At 43.2% G+C, this 20,928-nt stretch overlaps 1 protein-coding gene across 1 annotated transcript in view; it reads left to right on the top strand.

The window, feature by feature from the left end:
- Positions 1-20,928, top strand: part of Slc24a3 (solute carrier family 24 member 3) — a 518,418-nt gene that overhangs the window by 456,572 nt on the left and 40,918 nt on the right. Inside the window, exons 8-10 of the mRNA XM_076851476.2 lie at positions 8,291-8,316; positions 14,971-15,024; positions 20,616-20,749. Coding sequence (XP_076707591.1) covers positions 8,291-8,316; positions 14,971-15,024; positions 20,616-20,749 — 214 coding nt within the window. The remainder of the gene's footprint in view (positions 1-8,290; positions 8,317-14,970; positions 15,025-20,615; positions 20,750-20,928) is intronic.

Here is a 20,928-nt window from a genome sequence, read left to right as displayed (position 1 = left end):
TGAGAAACACAACTTTATGGCTGCAAACACTTTCCCCCGGGTATTCACTTGAGGCCTAGCAATGATGATTTTTAGAATCAATTTAAAGATTCCCAAAGGAAAAGAAATGCTGGCAGTCTAAGTAGCTTTCCTTTGCTTGGAATCCTGACTTCTGTTCTTCTGTGTGGATTATTTGAATCTTGTTAACTGGTAGTCATGCTCCCCAGGGTCATTTGCATGTGAGACTCAAATTCTACCTAAGAAGCAAAACAGAGTCTCCCTACAAGAAGCACAGCACTCAGTAAAGTAACTTTCACAGTGTCCCCACATCTAGATTCCATGCCCCAACCTCAGGCCACAGCTCACACACACTCTAACTTCTGTCAAGGATTCCTACTCTCTTTCTAGGTCTCCCCAAATATCAAGATAATAAAATCATTTTTCTTCCAGTTTTCCTTATGTAATACAGATTTCTCTATAGGATTCTTCCTTAGGAACTTAAAACTCCTTTATTTAAAACTACCTTCCTCCTATCCACAAAATAATTATTAACCTTCCCAAACAATTTATGTAACTATTAAGAGTTTTTTTTAAAAAAAGAAATACTTTCTCCCATTATATGGTTCTGAAATGTTCAGAAGGCATAACTGTTAGTCCCCTGAGATTGGAAAATAAAGAGCTCATTCACCCACAGGGTAAATCAGGATTAAGTGGGACCAGATGCCATTTCTATATACATACTCAACAGGGGGTCTTTCAAAGACACACAGAGGAGCTTCAAGGACAAACCATGGGGCCTGGAGATCCAAACAGCAGGCAGAAAGGCTTCTCCTGAGATGCTAGTGGCAACTAAGGGGCAGGGCACTCAGAATCCAGAGGAAAGTGCAAATAGCATTGCTATACCTGAAATCTAAATCAGCAGAAATATAAGCAGAGGCAGATGGGTCACGAACAGGGTGGAAAGCAGAAACACAAAAGTAAGAAAGGTAAATGCATTGTACAATTAACAGAGCAAAAACAGTTCATGTAGAGGCACAGAGTCAGTACACTTTGGTATTTGGGTTTCACCTAAACTTCCCTCTGTGCTATTTTCTAGTTTGTTTGTTTGTTTGCTTGTTTTCAAGAGGTTGCAGAAGAAATTAAAAATGTGTCATTTTCTAAAGCAATCATAATTTCAAGAACTAAATTATGTGGTTCTCATGGCCCTTCCCCACCTCAGTCAAGCATGCCCGTTAGCCCTTGTGACACTGAGGCATCAGACCATGGAAAAGCTGGATGACTTCAGTTTCTGTAAGAAAAGTGTCACCTCTTAAGCCGTGGGAGCATATGGGTTCTTTGGAGTGCATTCCTGTGTGCTTCTACCCTACAGGTCCAACAAATGTCTGCAGACCATCGCAGACTCTCCTGCTGCTTCTCTTCTGCCCCTCTCTCTGATCATTTGGACTGTGGGCATCTCTGGCCTCCTGGTCCTGCCCTTTCTCCAAATTCCAGCAGCCCTGTCAGTTTTCTTATATTGAAATGTTACTGTAATTTACATAATCATGCAATTTACATAAATGCAAATGATTCATTACATCACCAGTCTAAACAGCTGCCCTAAAAGAAATACTTTATTTTCACCCTTCATCTCTACTTGAGGACAGGGACTGTGAGCATTGACAGGAGAGAAACCTGTGGAACAGGTTTCCCATAGCTTGGGCTGGGGCTGAAGTCCAGTTCACAAGTGCTATCTATCTACAGATGATGGGCCAAGGAAGCCATAGACCCCAGTTGGGGTGGTTCCTCAGGGCACCTGGGCACAGGCACAGCAGTGAGGCTGATTCAAGCAAACATTTCCTTTTCCATCTCCAGAGGACTCATTGCAATGCTCCCAGCTTCAATAATGCCAGAGGTAGCCAGTGCTTTGTATTAGTCAGATTCAAGTTACTATAACAAAATGCTCAAGGCAATTATTAAGAAAAAAGGTATATTTAGTTCATGATCCTGGAGGTTCTAGTCCATTTTCAAGTGGCCCTATTGTTTTGGGCCTCTGGCAAGATTGGCACATTATGGCAGGAGGGAAGCTAACTGCTCACATCATAAACCAAGAAGCAAGAGAGAGAACAGGAAGAGAGAGGGGTCCTGCAACTTCTTTTAAAGGCATTCCCCTCCTAACCTAAGGACCTCCCACTAGGCTGCACCTTTCAAAGGTTTCTCAGCCTTCAAATATTACCATCGTAGGGACCAAGCTTTCATAGATCTTTGCAGGATGGTCATGCAAACCATCACAGCTTTTGACAGAATTTTTGCAGTAATGGAAATGGTCTAGAACTCTGTGCCATTCACTAGGGTAGCCACTTGCCACATGTGGCTACTGGGTGTTGAAATACAGCTAGTGAGACCAAGGAACTGAATTTTTTTAATTCACTTAATCTTAATTAAGTTACGTTTATATCACCACATGTGGCTAGTGACTCCCATATTGGATGGTGCAATTCTAATGAGCAAACTGTTCCATGGAAAATGGACCTACACTCTCACAGGCATCCAGAGTTTCCAATAAGCATTGACTCAATGGGTCTGAGTGCCACATTGGGTCAACTGACAGAAGATTTATCAGTGGATGCACATGACTGTGTAGGTTGGCTAGCTATTCCATAAGTGAGTCCCATTTTACAGATGGCAGAGCCAAGGCTCCAGAGGTAAAATGACTTGCCCGAGGTTGGAGAGCTGTAACATCTCAGACTTCCCAGAGCAGGTATCTAAGATGGTATAGCTATAATGCTCCAATACAGAACTTGAAATTTTCCTCCAATAAAATTTGCTTCCTACAGTCTTTAAAATCATGCTTGTCCCCACCTCACAATCTTCCTGTTAGAAAGGAGTGTCGGCTTCCTTTATTTTGTGATCTTTTTTTAGAGAGAAAGGAGTAGTCTTACTGTTCACCTTCTGGGATTATTTTGTGTGTGTGTGTGTGAAGACAACTAATCTTAAATACTCCAGAAATCTTTTTATCTTTCTATGGGAGAAAAGAAATCTTATGGGTCACATTGATGATTGTCCTTCACTGTCCTACTGGCACCAGAGCCCTAGCCCTAGCCTTAGCCCTCCGGTCACCACTCCACTCTCTTTGACCCATTATTCACTAGGAATTAGCTGCTTCACTTTCCAATTTGGAGACTTGGAGTCTCTCAAGCTCATTGTTCCCCCTATTACATTTCAGCTGTCCTCCTGGCCAGGTGGGAACCACAGTGGTGGCTATAAGAGTCTCACAGGGAATGACTGAGATCGAATTTTAAGGTCCTGAAACAAACTGACGATGAGCATACAGAGGTGACCTGTTTTTCAGTCACTGCTGTGCGTAGGAGAAAGGACCTGCTTTAAATAATGCTAGAAAATCGAGGGGGCTGGGATTATCCTTGCATTCGCTCTTGAAAAGGGACATGGGTCAGCTGGCTTGGAGAATGTACCATGCAAAAAGAGAGTCTCCCAGCTTTTACAAGGAAAATGACTTAGAAATTTTAGTTTGGGGTTTTTTGTTTGTTTGTTTTTTGTCATGCTCAGCAAATATAATCCTTTATCAGCCTTCCCCTATATCCTAAATTATCTTCACATCCCTTTTTCTTCCCTGTAGCCTGCCCTTACGTTTTTGTATGAGATGACCAGCTCTTCTCAATCCCTACGTCTAGGTCATCTTTATTTCCTGCCTTCCTGCAATCATTAGCACTATCCAGTCAGACCTCTAGATGTTCTGAAGTAAGACTTAACCATTTAGCCTCAAAGCATATGCACACCGATGCACGGAGCAGTCAGCTTTCCTGTATACTCCATGAGATTACTCTCCTCCGATATAACTGCCCTGGCCTCAGCTAAACAACCCATACCCCCTGCTCCCAGGACTGAAGAAATAAAAACTCCAAGTACAGATCAGCTCTGGGAGTCCCCACACCATTGAGCAGGATGATTCGGGGGAGGGGGGGGGGCTATTTCTAATTTATAGCAAGAAAAGAGAGATTTCAAGGTTTCAGTCTCTCTCAAGAAAAAAAAAAACATGATGGTGTTGATTTTCTCCTATTATTTTCACTGCTTAAAATTCTACTGGTGAGCTTGATTATAAGACAGGCTATGAAATCGTAGCTTCAGCCACGTGGTTGCCCCTGTTTGATGGTTACAGGTCACACTAAGGAAACCCCAGGGACTGACAGGGTGATGTTGAAACAGCGCCTGCCTTGGGCCTCTCCTCTCCTGGCCATACCTCGCCCATTCCTGATTTGTCTTTCCCTCTCACTCTTCCATTTTGAACATGCCATTCCCTTGGCAGTTCCCTGGAACTCTCTGATATCTAGGAATTTACCTGCCTGTCTTGCTTGGAAGAATACTACAGCAGACACAGGGATTGACAAGCTTGTTTCCATGGTACCCAGCCATTTCTGGGAAGCCTGGAAGAAATAAGGGCTTTTTTTTTTTTTTTTTTTAATTCATTCCTGTTTGTTCGCTTTTAATGCAGATATAGAACACATGGAAACCTTAGAGTGAAGCCCAGGATAGCTCTGGATGAACCGCATGTTGGTCAGAGGCCAGGATCCCTGCCTAGCCCATGTTCAGCAAATATGGAGCCCAGTTATTGGTTGGCATTACCCACGTGTGGTCTCTGTGCCGGGATTCAAACAACCAGCAGAGCATAGAAAGATGAGATGCTTACCCAAGGCTTGCGTTCAAAACTCTAATTGGAAAAAGTCTGGGTCAATTTCAAAGACCACAATGGGAGGTCACTCCCTTGCAACTCACATGAGTACTGAGGTTGACACAGATAATTTGTCCCCAAGAAAGAGCTTTAAACAGGAACTGTCCCTCCAGTGCCACCTTGCCTTATCAAAGCAATAGCGTAGTTGAAAGCCCTCCAGTGGTGTGCCCACCTGGAGGTGCTTCCTCTCCTGGAGGAAGCTCTAAGGGAGCATTGAATATGGGCCTGAACTTCTCTACCTTGGCAGAATAGAACTGTTCAGTGAACTGGAACATGGGCACCACCTAGTGGTGACCACTTGGAACTGGAGGAGCTGTTTCTTGTTTTAGATGAGTATAAATGATTGCAGGTTTTCTTATACAATAGGAATGGTGCTATTATAAAGGGGGTTATTTTCTCTGTTTTCTTTTCTAGCCAAAGCAATAAAAACAGAGGAATGTGTCAAGGGACTTCAATAAGAAAATCTTTAAAGAATAACAAATCCATCACCCCCTCACCCTGATCCATCAACAGCCTCAAGCCAAAGTAATGCCTGTCCTTCACATTTCAAAAGTTTTCAGACACAGTGATTGTAACGTCCCATCAGGATGTTCCAGGAATATCATCACCTAAAGGAAACTTCTTTAATCAGTTCCAATTTCTTTTTTTTTTTTCTTTTTCTCTTTTTTGGCCCTGAGAGTGTACCCAGGCTGGTTCAAGCATGTTAAGCATGTGTTGGGCCATTGCACTACATGCACCCCAGCCCATTTTCTTTAGTCTTCTGAAGAAGTGATGTCCAGCCACCTTCCTCCTCCATCTGACCCCAGTGAATGCTTAGAGAAGTTCATAACTCACTTTTCCCTTCGCACAAGAAACAAGCCTATTTCCATTTAGATTTTCTTCCAGGTCTGATTTCTAGTCCTTGTTATCCACTGTCTTCTTCTTTTGAGTCTCCTCATTTCTCTACACAATCCGATTAAGTAGAGGGATAAACCTGAACCGTGTTTGCTCATCAGCCGCGGGGCAGTCCTCTGGGCTCTTGCTGTAGCAGCCACGCGCCCTGAGTGATGGGGCTTCCTCAGGCCAGACAGAGATCAAAGAGAGAACTGTTTCCATGGCTTGGATGTTTCTAGAGCTCTACCATTTATTAGTAGTAATATTCGATTTCTCTTTCCCTGTCTGCCTCCCTGAACCACATCCCAATCCCAACTCCACAGGCCACAACCCTCCTCCTGACTTCAGCTCATGATGTTCTGTCCCTACCTGGGTATCTTATCCAACCTCACTGGATTTACCCACTATTTCTCCGATTTATTGGGCTCCCCATACATTCCATTCTCAGTTTTGGGTTCTTTGTATAATTAAGCCCATTCTAAGTTTTTTTTTTATAGGATCATTGAAATAATCAACAGCTAAAGCCATACTGATCCCATGACTGGGCCCTGGAAAGAACACAAAAAATACTTTTCTGAGTACCAGGGTGAGCTCACACCAGCTAATCCTTTTGTAGGACCTGTGCCTCCACCCGTGGAGAAGATCACCCAGAATAAGGCCTTAGAAAAGACTGCCTTCATATCCTATGATATTGTCTGCCTTCCCAGATAGAAGAAAATTAAATTGGCCTGGTCTAATAAACTCTTTTCCAGTATCTTGAATTCTCTTAAGTGGCTACAAATTGATTGTTCCAGCCCATTGCTGAGACTAAATTGAATTAATTAATTAATAGACAATGTTTTCCGTCTTAGCTGACAGGATCTGTTTCATTATTTCTTGACGACAATTTTTCGTAAAGCTGGTTATTCTACAGAATAGCTGTGAATGCCTCCCAGGGAAGAGATGCCACCCAATCCAACCTGGATTATGGGGTCATTTCCTTTTGTTTCTTTAATTTTCTTCCCATTCTGGTTTGACGTTCTCATCCAAATGTCAACTTGTTGAATCCGATGACGAAGACGAGAATAACAGAAAAGATGAAGACAATGTCTTTTTTCCAGTGGCTTATTAGGCAGAAGGAGCTCTAAACAAGCCCAGCTCCTTCCTCTTCAACCTTCCCTTTGGACCTTTAAGATCACTGGAAAGACCTGTGGGTGTCTTGCGAGCTGTGTCTGCAGTGTTGTCGGCGACTCAGCACAGGGCTGCTTATTACGATCACTGGGGACAGAAGCAATGCCCACGTTGCTGGCTTCCTTTACCATCCTGGTGTCTTGAGGGCCCTCTATACCCAAGTGGTCCTGCAGGCGTCTTCCATAGGGTCTCCAGACGGTTTCTGCCTCTGAAGGGAGGGTCACTTAGAGATGATCATACTCAAAGGAGCCAAATTTTATCAGAGTTTGGAAAAAAAGAGCTACAAACCATGTCATAAGTTTCCTGCTCGGACAAAATGTGTGTGCCCATTTGATTTGTCCAAGGAGTCATTTGGGCAGATAAATGTGTCATGAAAGCAACTTCAAATTAGAACCAGGGCTAAGATCTAGAACCAATTCAGTAACAAATCGAGGAACCCCCTGAAAATGTCTAATGTTCTCTGCAACTGGGTTTCCCTGTATAAATCAAACCAGTTTCACCACAAAGTGGGAAATGACCTTGGATGGTTTATGAACTAGGGATATGTGTAAATTAAACCCTGTGGTGTATTCTCTCTCGGTCCCAACAGATGGGGAGAGACTTGGTTGGGCGCTTGTGTCCTTCACTCCTTCTGACCCTCCATAACCTTTTTCCTTAACAGAAAGGCAGGCCCCTGACCCGTTATGACCACCAACAGTGTCTACCCAGGATCTGTAAACATTGATTTTTTTCAGGGTTGATCTCTAAATGTGATGAAAAGGGATGCTGATCTTTCACTTCTGGTTGTGATATAAAGTTGGCTTTGGGGGGAAAATGTTTTTTTAAAAAACAAACGAACAAAAAGGTCTATTAAAAGAAAAAAATTATTGAGTACGTAGAATTTCAAGTACTTGCATAAAAAACTGTGAAGCGGCTACATGGTTCCCAGAGATGTGTAGAAATCTCACAGGGGGCACATAAGGGAGTAGCATTTGAAGGACCTGCCCGGCTCTTACCTGCCTTTCCAGACCTAAAGCCCACAATGTATGTTGCTTTTCCCATCACTCCATGTCAGATAGAAATTACAAGAAGATTACCACCATGTTGCTGAGAGCCACGGATGAATCTGTATGGCCCCTGGCATTTTGCAAGCAGTATTGATTGACAGGCGAGGCATTACTATCCGCCTTGATGGCTACTTTTGAGTTCTTGCGCTTCTTCTTCTCAGTGGGGAATCCCGGGGATTTCCCAAGCGTTCCCATTGGTTGGGGAAGTGCAGGAGGAGGGATTTCCGGGAGAGCTATTTCCGGCTGGGGGTTACTGGAAGAGCCGCGTGGTGTTCGGGAGAATTCCCCAGGAGCGTGGGTGAAGTGTTTTCTTGCAGTTCAAAAATAAAGTTTGTTCCTGCTTCAGTGGCTCGTGATTTGTGCCCAGCCAGACTGCGGCACCATGTCAGCAGGGTGGATAGTGGGCAGTCTAAAAACATCGTGTGTGTGTGTGTGTGTGTGTGTGTGTGTTTGTGTGTGTGTGTGTGTGTCTAATCTATCCTTTTTATTTTTTTCACAGTTCATTTATGATGAAAAAGTTTCTTGGTAAGTACCTTTTTTCCTTTTCCAATTTTCTCTTGTTATATTGCAGATCCAAATATAATGAAGGCCAGAGTTAGGGTTTAGAAAAGAAAGGGAAATGCCATGATAACTTGGAACAACTAGATTTCTTGGGAACCCTCTGTCCATCTCAACAAAGAAATTCAATTGGCTTTCATCAAGCAGAGATTTTTTGTTCTCTTGGACTGGAGTGGGAGCTTCCATTCAGAATCTTCACAGCTAGATGTGTCTTTTGAATCATGTTAGATGTTGTGACTTTGCTGAGTCTTTCTATAGTCAACCATTTGCTAGGCTATGGTTGAGATTTGGCTAATCCTTTAAGATTATATCTGTGTTAGTCAGATTTCTGGTACTATAACAAAATAACTTAGATAAGCAACATATAAAGAGCAAAGGTTTCTTTGGGCTCAAGGTTTTAGAAGTTTCCGTCTATGATCAGTTGGCCCTCTTGCTTTGGGGCCTGTGACATGACAGGAGTGCATGACAGAACAAATACCAGTTATAGTTACAAAGCAAATGAAAGAGGAAAGGGCTACGTTTCACTATCCTCTTGAAGGACAACCCCCAATGACCCAAAGATCTTCCATTAAGCCTTACCTTTTAAAGGTTCCACCACTTTCCACTGATGCCAAACTGAGGACCAAGAGTATGACTTATAGGTCTTTGGGGGACATTCCAGATCCAAACTCCTTCAGTATCCAAACCAAGTTCAAGATTCCAAATCTCATCTATAACTGAGGAGCCAGGAGCCAGGCACCTCAGTGACCTTTTACCCACTAAAGTTCTGCCAAACATTCAAAGAAAACAATCTCAGAGCTCTGAAAATCAGTATTTTTTTTTAAATAGAAAACTTTGTCCAGATTAAATATATGGAAGGATATTTGCATTGTGGACAGCTGTCCAAATCCCTATTCTTGAAATGAGTTCTGAGTAAGTCAAATATATTTGAAATGGAAATAGAAATAGCCCGTGCGGTGCATCCCCGTTATATTTTTTCAAATATTTAATCTTTAGAAGTAGAAGAGTGTGAAATAACTTTTTAGGAATAAGAGTGACTCTGTAGCTATAAAACTTTCTTGGCATCACTTAAAGCCAGGAATGAGCTTCGAAAAGAAGTAGAGCGTTCACCTCGCTTCACTTTCTGCAAAAGAAACGCTAAGGCTTTGTTCTAACCCTTTGCTCCAGCGGGCATCTCTGTGTCAAAGGACATCTCTGATTTCCAGAGTTTGAAGGCGGCAGGGAACCTATCATCATGTTGATGATAAATGTCATGTATCATTCCAGGGTAATATTAAGATAGTTTTTTGACAAATCTCTCTCTCTCCTCCCCCCACCCTCTGTCCAAGAGGGAGGGGGACACCTCCAAGGGTGACCTTTCAGACACATAATCTCCATATTGACTCATAAAAAATAAGAAGGATATCTTTTTTGAGCACTAGTAATCAACAGCCTCAAAGGGATCAAGTAGCTTGGGAGCCCCCAGGTCAGAGGTAAGGAAGAGCCTCCTCCTGTTCCCGTCTTGGAGGTGGCCACCCAATGGGGCGGCGGTTTTCTCTCCCCATGTCCTTGGGGATGAAATGCAAGAAAACTTCCAGGAGTAAACTTGTGCAAACCGATGGCACGATGAACAAAGCTGCTGCTCTGACTTAGCAAACAGTGGGTGATGGGGTGTTGCTCATTGTTGCTAGTCTTTGCTAGTGTATGACGCTGAGACAAAGGAAGCTAAGGTCGCAGGTGATGTCAATGACTGCTCCACTGCTCAAAAACATCAAAAGAGGCCAGTCCAGGGCGGTCGCTGTCATTCTCAGGGGAGCTCTTTTTCTGCCATCTCCATGACATTGCTGCATACGAACCAGGGTGGGAAGATAAGAGCAGGTTTTGTGATAAGCCAGTTTCATTCATTATCCTCAAAACCTCTTTTACAGTGTTTCAGGTGTTTCGGAGCTAGTAAGGGGGAGTCCATTTCTGCTTCAATCTAAAGACTTTCTTTCCCCCGTGATGTGAGGGGATCCCAGCTGTGTTCGTCAGCATTTCATTGCTGTGACAAAATGCCTGAGGAAACAAGTTAAAGGAGAAAAGATTTATTTTTACTTGTAGACTCGGAGGTTTCTTGGACCTGTCATACACAGTTTAGATTCCTTCACCAAACCTAAAGCTCATTGAGCAGTAGTATATGCTGTTCGGCCAAGAAAGTGGTAGTCAGCCATCCGTCAGAAATGTTTTCTGTAGAAAGTATAGACTTGTGGTGAGTTGCAACATCATGGTGGAGACGTGTGGCAGAACAAAGCTACTCACTTGATGGTGGCCTGGAAGCAGAGAGAGAGAAGAAGGAGCAAGGACAAGAAGGAGTCCCCAAGGACATGACCCCCAGGTCCTAGCTCCTGCAGTTTCCACTATCTCCCAGGCATCAGTTAACAGTGGACGAACCACTAAGGAATTCAGATCCCTCATGATTCAATCACAGTTGATTCAAAGACAATTGAGTGGCTATTCCCTGGATCTGCCTTTTTCTAGCCTGGGGAGATGTTGGACTCAGAAACCATCCACAGCTGTAGCTTCCAGGGAAGAATTGAGCCAGGAGGGCTTTCCTTGCACCAAAATAACCCCAGTCCCAGAGTGCCGGCCTGTTGCGTAATTATCGTTATCACATGCATGGGCTGACGGAGAGCATTTTTCACATGAGCGAGGCTGGGAAATTAAAGTTTGCACCACTGGCCTTTAACTGCTTTGGGACATCCAGGGATTTCAGCTCACTGAAGGAAAGAAAATATAGATTGAACTTGAAAATATTGGTCACTGTTCACTTCTCTTACCTTCTTACTCAGCCAGTCGTAAGCATTTGTCCTGCTGAAACAGGGTGCATGTGAGCTGAGTTCTCTCTTTAAACTCAGACTGTCTAATCTGTGCAACTGAAGCACAGGAGCATTTCAGTAATACTTCAAACAGCGAATTCCATTCCTTGATATAGAATATTCCAGCCTGTCCTAGAGATTTCAAAGCAGGTAATCAACTCATTCCAAGTCTTCAAAAGGAAAGTAATCTCAGCTGTGTTTATTTTGAAACTAGAGTACTCTTTAGGATGAAATGAGCTTTGCCAAGCGCAAATTCAGTCTTCTCTTGGTGTCTGTGGGGGATTGGTTCCAGGATCCCCTGAGGATACCAAAATCTGTGGATGCTCAAGTCTCACATAAAATGGCCCATGATTAGCCAGGAGCATCGATGCACACCGGTAATCCCAGCATCTCCAGAGGCTAAGGCAGAAGGATCACAAGTTCGAGGCTAGCCTCAGCAACTCAGCAAGGCTCTAAGTAACTTAGTGAGACCCTGTCTCAAAATTTAAAAAAAAAAAAAAATTAAAAGGCCTGGGGATGTGGCTAAGTGGTTAAGTACCCCAGGTTCAATTCCTGGGACCAAAAAAATAAATCAAAATTTAAAATAAAATAAAATGGCCCATTATTTGCACACAACCTGCACACATTCTCCTATATACTTTAAATCATCCCTAGATTACTTACAATACCTAAGCACAATGTCTATGTTGTACAGATAGCTGTTATACTATGGTGTTTACAAAATAATGAACAAGAAAAAAGTTTATGTATGTTCAATACAGAACTTTTTTTTTTCAGATATTTTCCATCTGTGGTTGATTCTTTCCATGGATGTGGAACCCATAGATAAGGAGGACCAAGTGTACAAGGTCTTCCTATCATCTGCAGTTTAGATTCCCTGGCCACTCCTGTCCCATAGTACAGTATGTCACATTCAGCCAAGAACTCATGGTCAGCAACCAGTCAGGAATGCTTTCAATAGAAAGGAATAGAAAACCCAGCCATACTGATTTATTGTTCTCAGATATCAAGTATCCCAGATGTCAATGGAGCCGTGGCTGTGCATTTCTCTTAGCCTTTCTCTGATGGCCCCAAGACGATGGCTGCTGTGGTTCCAGCTATCAAGTCTGTACTGAAGATAAGAAGGGGGAAGAAGGGGCTTTGGTGTTGTTCTTAGCACCCTTTCACCTTACTTCTCTTTGGTAAAACTAGATCTGCCTGGACCAACAAATGGCCAGATTTGCGTGGCCCTTAGATCAATAACTATTCATCCTATGGGACTAGAAGGGGGACTTACCTTCCTTGAGATCATTTGCTGCCTAAACCAGGTAGGGTTCTATTCTAAGGCAAGAGGCAGGAGAATGTATGTTAGGTACTTATCCCAAAGACACTTAAGATAGAAAGAATCAGAGACCCACCCTTTAGGGTATATTCTCAACTTGCAGAGCAAGATCCATGAGTCTATGGCAGTCACTCAGCCAGGTTCACAACGTCAGAAGGAATCTGGAATGTGTATTCTGTGAGTCTGAAGGCCCCAGGATGATGTTTTACTTCTTCTTTTAATCCTCAAGTTGTGACTTGGGGAAAGAAACCGTGGGCCATGACCTGGAAACTCTCTTCCTGAGCTATTGTGATTGGGAAGTCAGAGCAGTGCCCTCCGGATGTGCACAGAGAGTGGCAACCCAGTCCAAGAAAGAACAATCTTTCACAGGAGAATCAGGCACCAGTTGAAAGTGTTTCCAAATGGAATCCTGGGGATGGGAAGAATCAAACCAAGGTCCTACTCCAGAACTGGATCCTCAGAGGGCAGCAATGAGCTGTGGTCAGGAGAGGAAGGTGGAGAAGATGCCCAGCATCCCAGGGAGGAAGAGCAGGAAGGAGGGGAAGGAGACCCATGGGACTTCAGAGACCTGGAGATGGATCCAGTCCACCTAACTTGTTTCCTAAGCACCTTCTGTGTGCCTCGCTGTTCCAGAGTTGGACACATAACCCAGAATCAAACCCAGCACTGACCTGAGGCTCTCACAGGCGAGAGGGGAGGCAGGTGGCTGACATGTAATCATGGGTTCACTTAGAGATGCTCATGGCACTGGGGAAAGGAGTAAGTGGGAAAGGAACCCCAAAGAGCATTGATGATCAGACACTTGATCAGACCACAAAAGCCAAGGGGGGATGGCACAGAGACCTCAAAGAGACAAAGACATTCAGCATAGGGAAGGCTCCTGTGAACCCTGATTCCAGATGCCCACAAAGTTAACTTGAAAAGCCAAAGAAAACAGGAAACCCCATCAACTGGGCGTCCCTGAAAAATGGCCGGAGGGAACCTGGTTGGAATATTCCAACAGAAGGACTTGATCCGAGCAAAAATAAACCCCAAAAGTCTCAAAGAGTTCAAAAGAGTATAAACATACCTTTTTAGAAATTGCTGGCATTCACTCAACCTGTCTATAACATTTCACGGAAGCTGGTTTATTTTTCAGTGACCTCTGATTGAGTCTTTTAAAATCCATCTTCCTTCTAATTGAATGCTGGGAAAGAAGTCGAACTTTCCCGTGAAGTTTACACTACATATACATATACATTTGTTTCAGGGAATTGATGATGTGAAAGTTAGACGAGAGACACTTGGGGACATTTGCCATGTGAACTGGCAGTGGGGACCCTGAGATGGAGTGGCCCCAGTCCTTTGAGAAGAGAGGGCAATGATTCAGGCAGAAGGTGGAGGAGGCTGGACACCTTGATGCCTTCTCCCAAACCCTGATCACTGCTATAGAAATGCAGTAGACAAATACAGGTGTGGAGCTGTGGTAGCTCACTGGGGGGACATACTTACAATTTATGTGCCCACTCCCCTGTTTAACAGTGATCTGGCCTCTCTCCAACTCCTCACTTTCAGAAATGCCATATTTAAAAAAAAAGTATGTCTGTCCTTTACACATGTGGCCAAATATTTATCTACGATCAGCTTCTGAACATGAAATTTGAAAAGAAGGATGGCCGTAACCTGGAATTTCCCCCTCAGAACCTTCTCCAGTCACCTTCTCCCTGAATTAGCTAATGTACCTTGACAACCAAAAGAGAGCTCAGAACACAAGATCCCAGTGTTTTGGTGGGAAGTTACTAAAATAAAGGAAATAAAAGATAAATTCAAATTATAAGAAGCTCAAACAGTTCATTATTTTTTTTCTTCCTTTCTCTGAACTTTTTTCCTTCCCACTCATCCTTACAATTCCCTGCCCATGCACACTCACACACTCTCTCTCTCTCCCCCTCCCTGCTTCTCTCTTGCCCTCTCTCTCTCTCTCTTTCTCTTTGTGTCTCTTGCCCTCTCTGTCTCTATCTCTAAGTGTCTCTCTGTCTCTGTGTGTCTCTGTGTCCTGCTCTTATTTCTCTCTGGCCCCCACCCCTTCTTCCTAGCTCCTACTTATTTGACTACCCCTCGGCCTCCCCATCTATTTATTCCTCTAGTCTCTCAGTTTGCTCTTTGTAATTGCATCTGAATAATCTCAGTGGGCGATTAGGCCACGGCAGGTTTATACACGGAGGCCTGTGTTCAGCTGTCCAGGAGCTCTTTAGGTAAGGACATACAAGAGAGGAAGGAGCACTGTTTCCCTTTAGGTGGAAAAGAAAGAGAAAGATCATTGAAGACTGCATACAATGTGGAAAAATGTCTAGAGACTGTGTGTAGCCCACCTGCATTGCCCCCCTGGCCATTCAGACAGACTCAGATGTATTCTGTGTGGACTGGTGGGCCTCACGGCTGCCTGCCCACAACCACCTTCTTTAACTGTTCTTGTTTTGTGTGCAGGTGGGAGTCTCTGGTCCTCGTGCTGATGTACCTGATCTACATTGTTATCATGAAGTAAGTGAAATACCTCCTTCATTTCCTTTCCAAAACTGTTTCCTACCTCTAGCACAATGTGAGAAGAGGAGCAGGGGAGAGGGCGGGTATCCAATTGGGTTTTCAGTGTCCACTCTCACAGACTCACTGGGATCTTCTGCAACCCATTGAGAACCTCTGTGATTCCAATTGGTAATAATAGCAGTAATTCTTCCAACCTATATGTGATGCCAGAATTAAAGCCCCGGTGTTTCACTCAAGAACTTTTCTAGAAAATTTGCTCCTTGAGGATTTGGCAGTCTTGCTTTGGATTGTCTCTTGCATAAGAAAAGAGGTAGATCATCTTTCTATGTGGGTTGAGGGACCAGGGTCACAGTGAGATGACTGATACCAGGAAGCACATATCTGCAGATTTCCATTACTCCTGTTGTATTAGTCATCGATTTCTGCTATACCAATGCTTAGTGGCTAAAAACCATGAACGTATTTTCTAAGAGTTGGAATCCAGAACTTTCTTAACTGCAGAGTTCTATCTCAGAGTCATGAGATTGCAAGTGAGATGTTGGCTAGAACTGCCATCATATACTTGATTTGATGGCAGATCTGCCTTGGGGATGACCCCCACTCACATGGCTAGTGGGCTGAGGCTGGCTGCTGGTTGCAGGGCTTGGTTCCTCACCACGTGAGCTCTCCTTGGAGCTATTGAGTGACTCCACTCAGAGTGAGTAATACCACAGTGAGAAAGAGAGAGAACACTTTCTAAAATCCCATCTCAGAAGTCACACGTCATTACTTTTGCATTTTCTTTTTACTAGAACTAAGTCACTAAGTGCATGCCAAACTCAAGGGCTCTAATTTACCTATTGAAAGGGAGCGAGTCAGAAGATTTGTTGATAAATTTTTATTTTTTATTTATTTTTATTTTTTTAAATAAATGATATCAAAATGCATTACAAATTTTATTACATGTATACAGCACAATTTTTCATTTCTCTGGTATATAAAGTATGTTGACATCAATTCATGTCTTCATACAGGTACTTTGGATAATGATGTCTATCACATTCCATCATCCTTGCTAATCCCCTGCCCACTTCCTCTCCCTCTCACCCCTCCGCCCTATCTAGAATTCATCTATTCCTCCCATGTTCCCCCTCCCTAGATGCCCTTCAGTGAATGATTGGATTAAAAAAATGTGGCACATATACACAATGGAATTTTACTCAGCAATAAAAGAGAATAAAATCATGGCATTTGCAGGTAAATGGATGACGTTGGAGAAAATAATGCTAAGTGAAGTTAGCCAATCCCAAAAAACCAAATGCCGAATGTTTTTCTCTGATATAAGGAGGCTGACTCATGTTGATACATTTTGAAACCACCATATTATATGTTCTTTTCCCTCATGGAATCAGAGTAGTCTATCGTTTTTATCAAGAAAGATATTGCTGGTGTCTCCTGTACGCTAAGTGACATGTAAGCCCCATGGTTTTGAAACTGCTAGCTCATGTTCATGTCACTGAGATGAAGAGCTTATAAATAATGCAGAGCTGTAGCTGCCAGTCCCCTGTGGATGCTTGTTTCTTTTTACTCTAAATTAGCTCCTAGATTCCCCAGCATGTGTAACTACAGAACTGACCACCTTCTCAAGGTACAAGAAAACAGAGAACTATCAGAAATTTGCAGTTTGGACACATCAGGCAGCAGTCTGGCTTGACATGTTAGATTTTTCTTTCTGGTAAGGCCTAGCAAAAGTTAACTCTGGCCACCAGTGACAGAGATCTGTTAGGAGAAACCAGTATGGCCACGGCAAACATCACAGCAACCTCAATGTAGAAACTAGCCGGGGTGGTGTCCAGGGTAGTCTGTAAGTACTCTGCTCCCCATCTCAATATGGCATCCAACTTTTTGCCAGAAGGACTGTGTAATGGCCAATGTGGACCCAATATCTGAGTTTCCTGACTGAATATGAGATTTCTAGAGTAGGATCTCACTCCAACATATCCTTGCGTGGAGTTACCAGGAGGCAACTGAAGAAGAAACCAAAAGTCACACACCATAGAACTAAACAGCTTCCAGAATTGGCCCAAAGGCTTTCCAGAGTTTCTAGTCTCCAAAGGAAAAGGCTTTAAGATGGGAACCACCATTTTACTCCTATTTACCTCAAGTAACAAAACCACGCAGGGAACCGATGGTACAGTGGAGAGGCCTCAAACAACACGTACAGACTCCTTCAGTGTCCTCTATTTAATCATTGCACCTTCTAAAAAAAGAAAACTTTTCGGAGCTCTAAGTTTGAGTTCTCAAAGACTCAAGTATTCTCTTCTTCCCTTTTGAGAAGAGAAATTTGCCATTTATTTAGGAAGAATCCATAGGATGTCTGCTGGATACCCAACATTGAGCTTGGACTTGAATCTGAATTTTGATGAAAGTGTGTCCCATCATGAATTCACTAGGGACTTTCCAGAATGAGGTGGGCCTCAAGTACACAGTGGTTCTAATAAGGGAAGGGAGGTTAACAGTTTTTGCTCAAATGACCTCCAAGGGCACTGGATCCCTTTTCTGAGCCATTATAAAAGCCCATGTGCTGTTGCCTGGGCATGCAGACCTTTAAGCAAACGCATCCTTTCCTCTCCCCCAAATCATAGCAAATGTGGAAGCTAACGAGGTGTGTTTCTGCTGAGGCTTCAGCTTTGCCAATGTTCCAGCTGTTCAATTCCAGCAGGATACAAATAAAAGAACCAATGGAAGCTACCGTGCTCGTGGAATTTTCTGCATAAATTCTGGTCCCGAGTTCTAAAATGAAAACTCTGCTCTTTAGCCATCCCCCTCTGCAATCAGAGACTTTAATCATTGGGTTTTATAAAATCTGATTTATAAAATTGCATGCTTCGCAATAAAATAGCTTCAGGGTGCAAGTACAAAATTTAAAACATTCAATTAAAAATATAAAACAGAGCAACCGTAATAAAAGAAATAAAGCTGCCTCCTGGGTAGATGGCTTTTTAAAATGACTTTATACATTCTATCTGAAGGTCCAAAAGCAATTTTGGATTGGCCAGATAGGTAGAAACCTTAAGGGGAAATGTGTCATAAGTGGCCTTGGCAAGGGTTCTTTCAGTACATATTGTACACTGCTCTGGGATGTGTTCCCCAATGAGGCAGAATGTACTGGTGGGTGAGAACAAGTGCTTCACATGCAGCCCTGGCAGCAGGCCTCACCCTTTTCAGTCATTAGCTATTCTGTTATTTTGAATCTCAGTTTTCCCTTCTGCAAAGCAGGAATAATAGTTCCTACCTCATAGGTTTTTGTTGTTTTTTTTTTTTTTTAATTAAGGATGGAATGTGGCAGCTCAGTTATTAACCCAATATCTGGTTTAAAGAAAGCCCTCATTGTATGGTTTTGCTATTCTGTCATCCAAACTTTGATAAATGCATGACATGCAGTTATACTTTAAAATACTCATGCAAGTCAGTATTTATATGGGGACAATGATTTCTGAGTCAAGATGGCAGAAGCCCTATCTATCTCCCTGTTGTAGGACATTCTGGTCAAATCCAGAAGGTGGGGAAATCTTTTCAGTAAAGAGAATGTTGAATGTACACAAAAGTCAACAGAATAGTAAGACAAATTCCATGTGTTCACCACTGACCCAACAATCCCCTACCCACACTGTGTGTTTCCTGCCCCCCACCCCACATAACTTTGAAACCCCATGGTTCAAAAACACTTTTAGTATATTTTTTTAGAAGGACTAATTTTTTAACATAGCCATAGTATTATTATCATTCCTAAAATTAGTGCTCATTTCTTAATATCATAAAATATCCCATCAGTGTTCAAATTTCCAATGGTCTCATAAATGTCATGATTTACAGTTTTCATTTAGTCTCATAAATATCATAAACATTTTTTAAATCAGAATCCAAATGAATTCTACTCATTACAATTGGTTGTACCATGTTTTAGATCTCTCTTCATCTATATAAACTCTCCCTTATGTGGTGTGTATGTGTGTGTGCGCACATACATTTCCTTGTGATTTTTTCTTTGACAAAGTTTGGTTGTTGGAGCTGCAGAGATTGCCATGGTTTAGAAATTGATAATTACATCTTGTGGTTTAGTGTAATCTGTTCATTTGGCCTCTGTGTTTCCTGTATGTCAGTGTTTGATCCAATTCAGGACAAATTATGTCCCAAGTCAGTGGGGAGTTCCTCCATCAGGAGGCACATCAATGTAACTTCTGTTTGTGATGCCCACTATCTGGATTGGTTACTTAGTGAGGATTGTTAAACACTGATGTTCTAACTCTGGACCCCATCTCTTCTGAACCTCGAGAGTCTTCCAGGATCGGCCTGTTCACTTCCCTTTACACAGCCAACATCCATCACTTGTGACTAGTTTTCTATTCTTCTCATACAATGTAGGAACAACCACTGGAGACTGCAGGAATGGGCTCATGGAAGAGGAGGCCCAGCCACAGAGGGCCCCTCTGTCTTTGCCCTGATGACTGTCAGATTCCCATAGGCAACCCACTTCCAAGGGGCATAGATTGAAGAACCAGGTACAAGTGACTCCAGAGGATCTCATGTCTGTCTGTAGCAACAAAAGGGATGTGAATAGGAGGGGAAACAGGTTGAGGGGTCTGCCATCTGGCCATTTAGAGTTGCTACGCTTGGCTGCTGTTCCTATGTGAGGCCAGAGGTCAAGCTAGGTGAGAGTCCTCAGTGGGTTGTTCCACGGCCAATAGTCCATGGAGCCTTTAGATCTTTGAGACAGGGAAAGAGCAGTAGTGACTCAAAGATCTCTGGAAACCTTGCCCAACTTTGCTTATACATTTTGCTCATAAGTTTTCATGAACTTTGTAGGATTACTCTATGGTAATCCTCTAATACACAAGATGGAGGGACCAGAACATTTACCTGCCAAAAGCTTCCTGGGAGCTTATGTAAACCTCTTTCCTTCCAACACAGGTCTGCTGGAGCATGCAAGAAACACTGCACAATTTTTTCACTCCATCATTCTGGAGAATTATATAGCCCTGAATTTTTTCATAAAACCAATAACTCATTGCACAATAGTAATAGAGTCACAGGGTAAAACCTGTGGCCACCGGAAACTAAACACAGACACCCAGATGGCCATCCAACCTGTAACCCATAGACCCTGATGTCCAGCCATTAGGTGACAGTAGGGGCAGGACCCCTTCACCTTCTCCCAGGAAGCAAAAGCCCTGGGGACATGGCCAGAGGGAAGTGGACCCTGACTGCCCTCTGGGCCTATCACAGTCCTTCCATTACACACCGGGCAAGGGAGCTCCATCCCAGAGTTCTTACCAATGACTTTGAAGAGGAGGTAAAGAAAGCAGAGTGCCATTGTTGATCTGTATGATGGCGGTTTGACTTTCCCTTGCAGTACTTCTTTCATCTGAGACAGGAAACAAGCTTCATATTCCAAGAGGAAATGGGGGAAGAAATAAGAACAATCATAACCAGAGGCATTGGACGGGACCATCTATCTACACGGGAGCTCAGAGAGCACTTAGGGAACGCGGGGGAATGGGAGGAGTGGTCAAGGCTGATGGACAGCTTCCATTTACTCTTTTGCTCAGATATAATGCCTGCATACATCAGTGCTTCGAAAGGAGGACAAAAGGTGCTGGGAACATGGTCAATGGGTTGGCCAACAATGCTGAAATTGACGACAGCAGCAATTGCGACGCAACTGTGGTGCTACTTAAGAAAGGTAAGCAGCAGATCCAGGTGCCCTCTGCCCTCTCTCCTAGCCATACCCAGGGGGCACGTCCTGGCTGTCCTTGAGGGAACACTGTTCCAAGAGAGGACAAGAAACAGCAATTTGAGTCCTCCCACCTGACCTTTGGTGGCATCATAGGACTGTCTCCTACTTAGCCATGAGCCAACTCA

Source organism: Callospermophilus lateralis, chromosome 3 (assembly GCF_048772815.1).
Source record: "Callospermophilus lateralis isolate mCalLat2 chromosome 3, mCalLat2.hap1, whole genome shotgun sequence".
NCBI lineage: Eukaryota > Metazoa > Chordata > Mammalia > Rodentia > Sciuridae > Callospermophilus > Callospermophilus lateralis.
The sequence above is the reverse complement of the archived record's forward strand: the minus strand, read 5'-3'. Positions and strand labels throughout refer to the sequence as shown.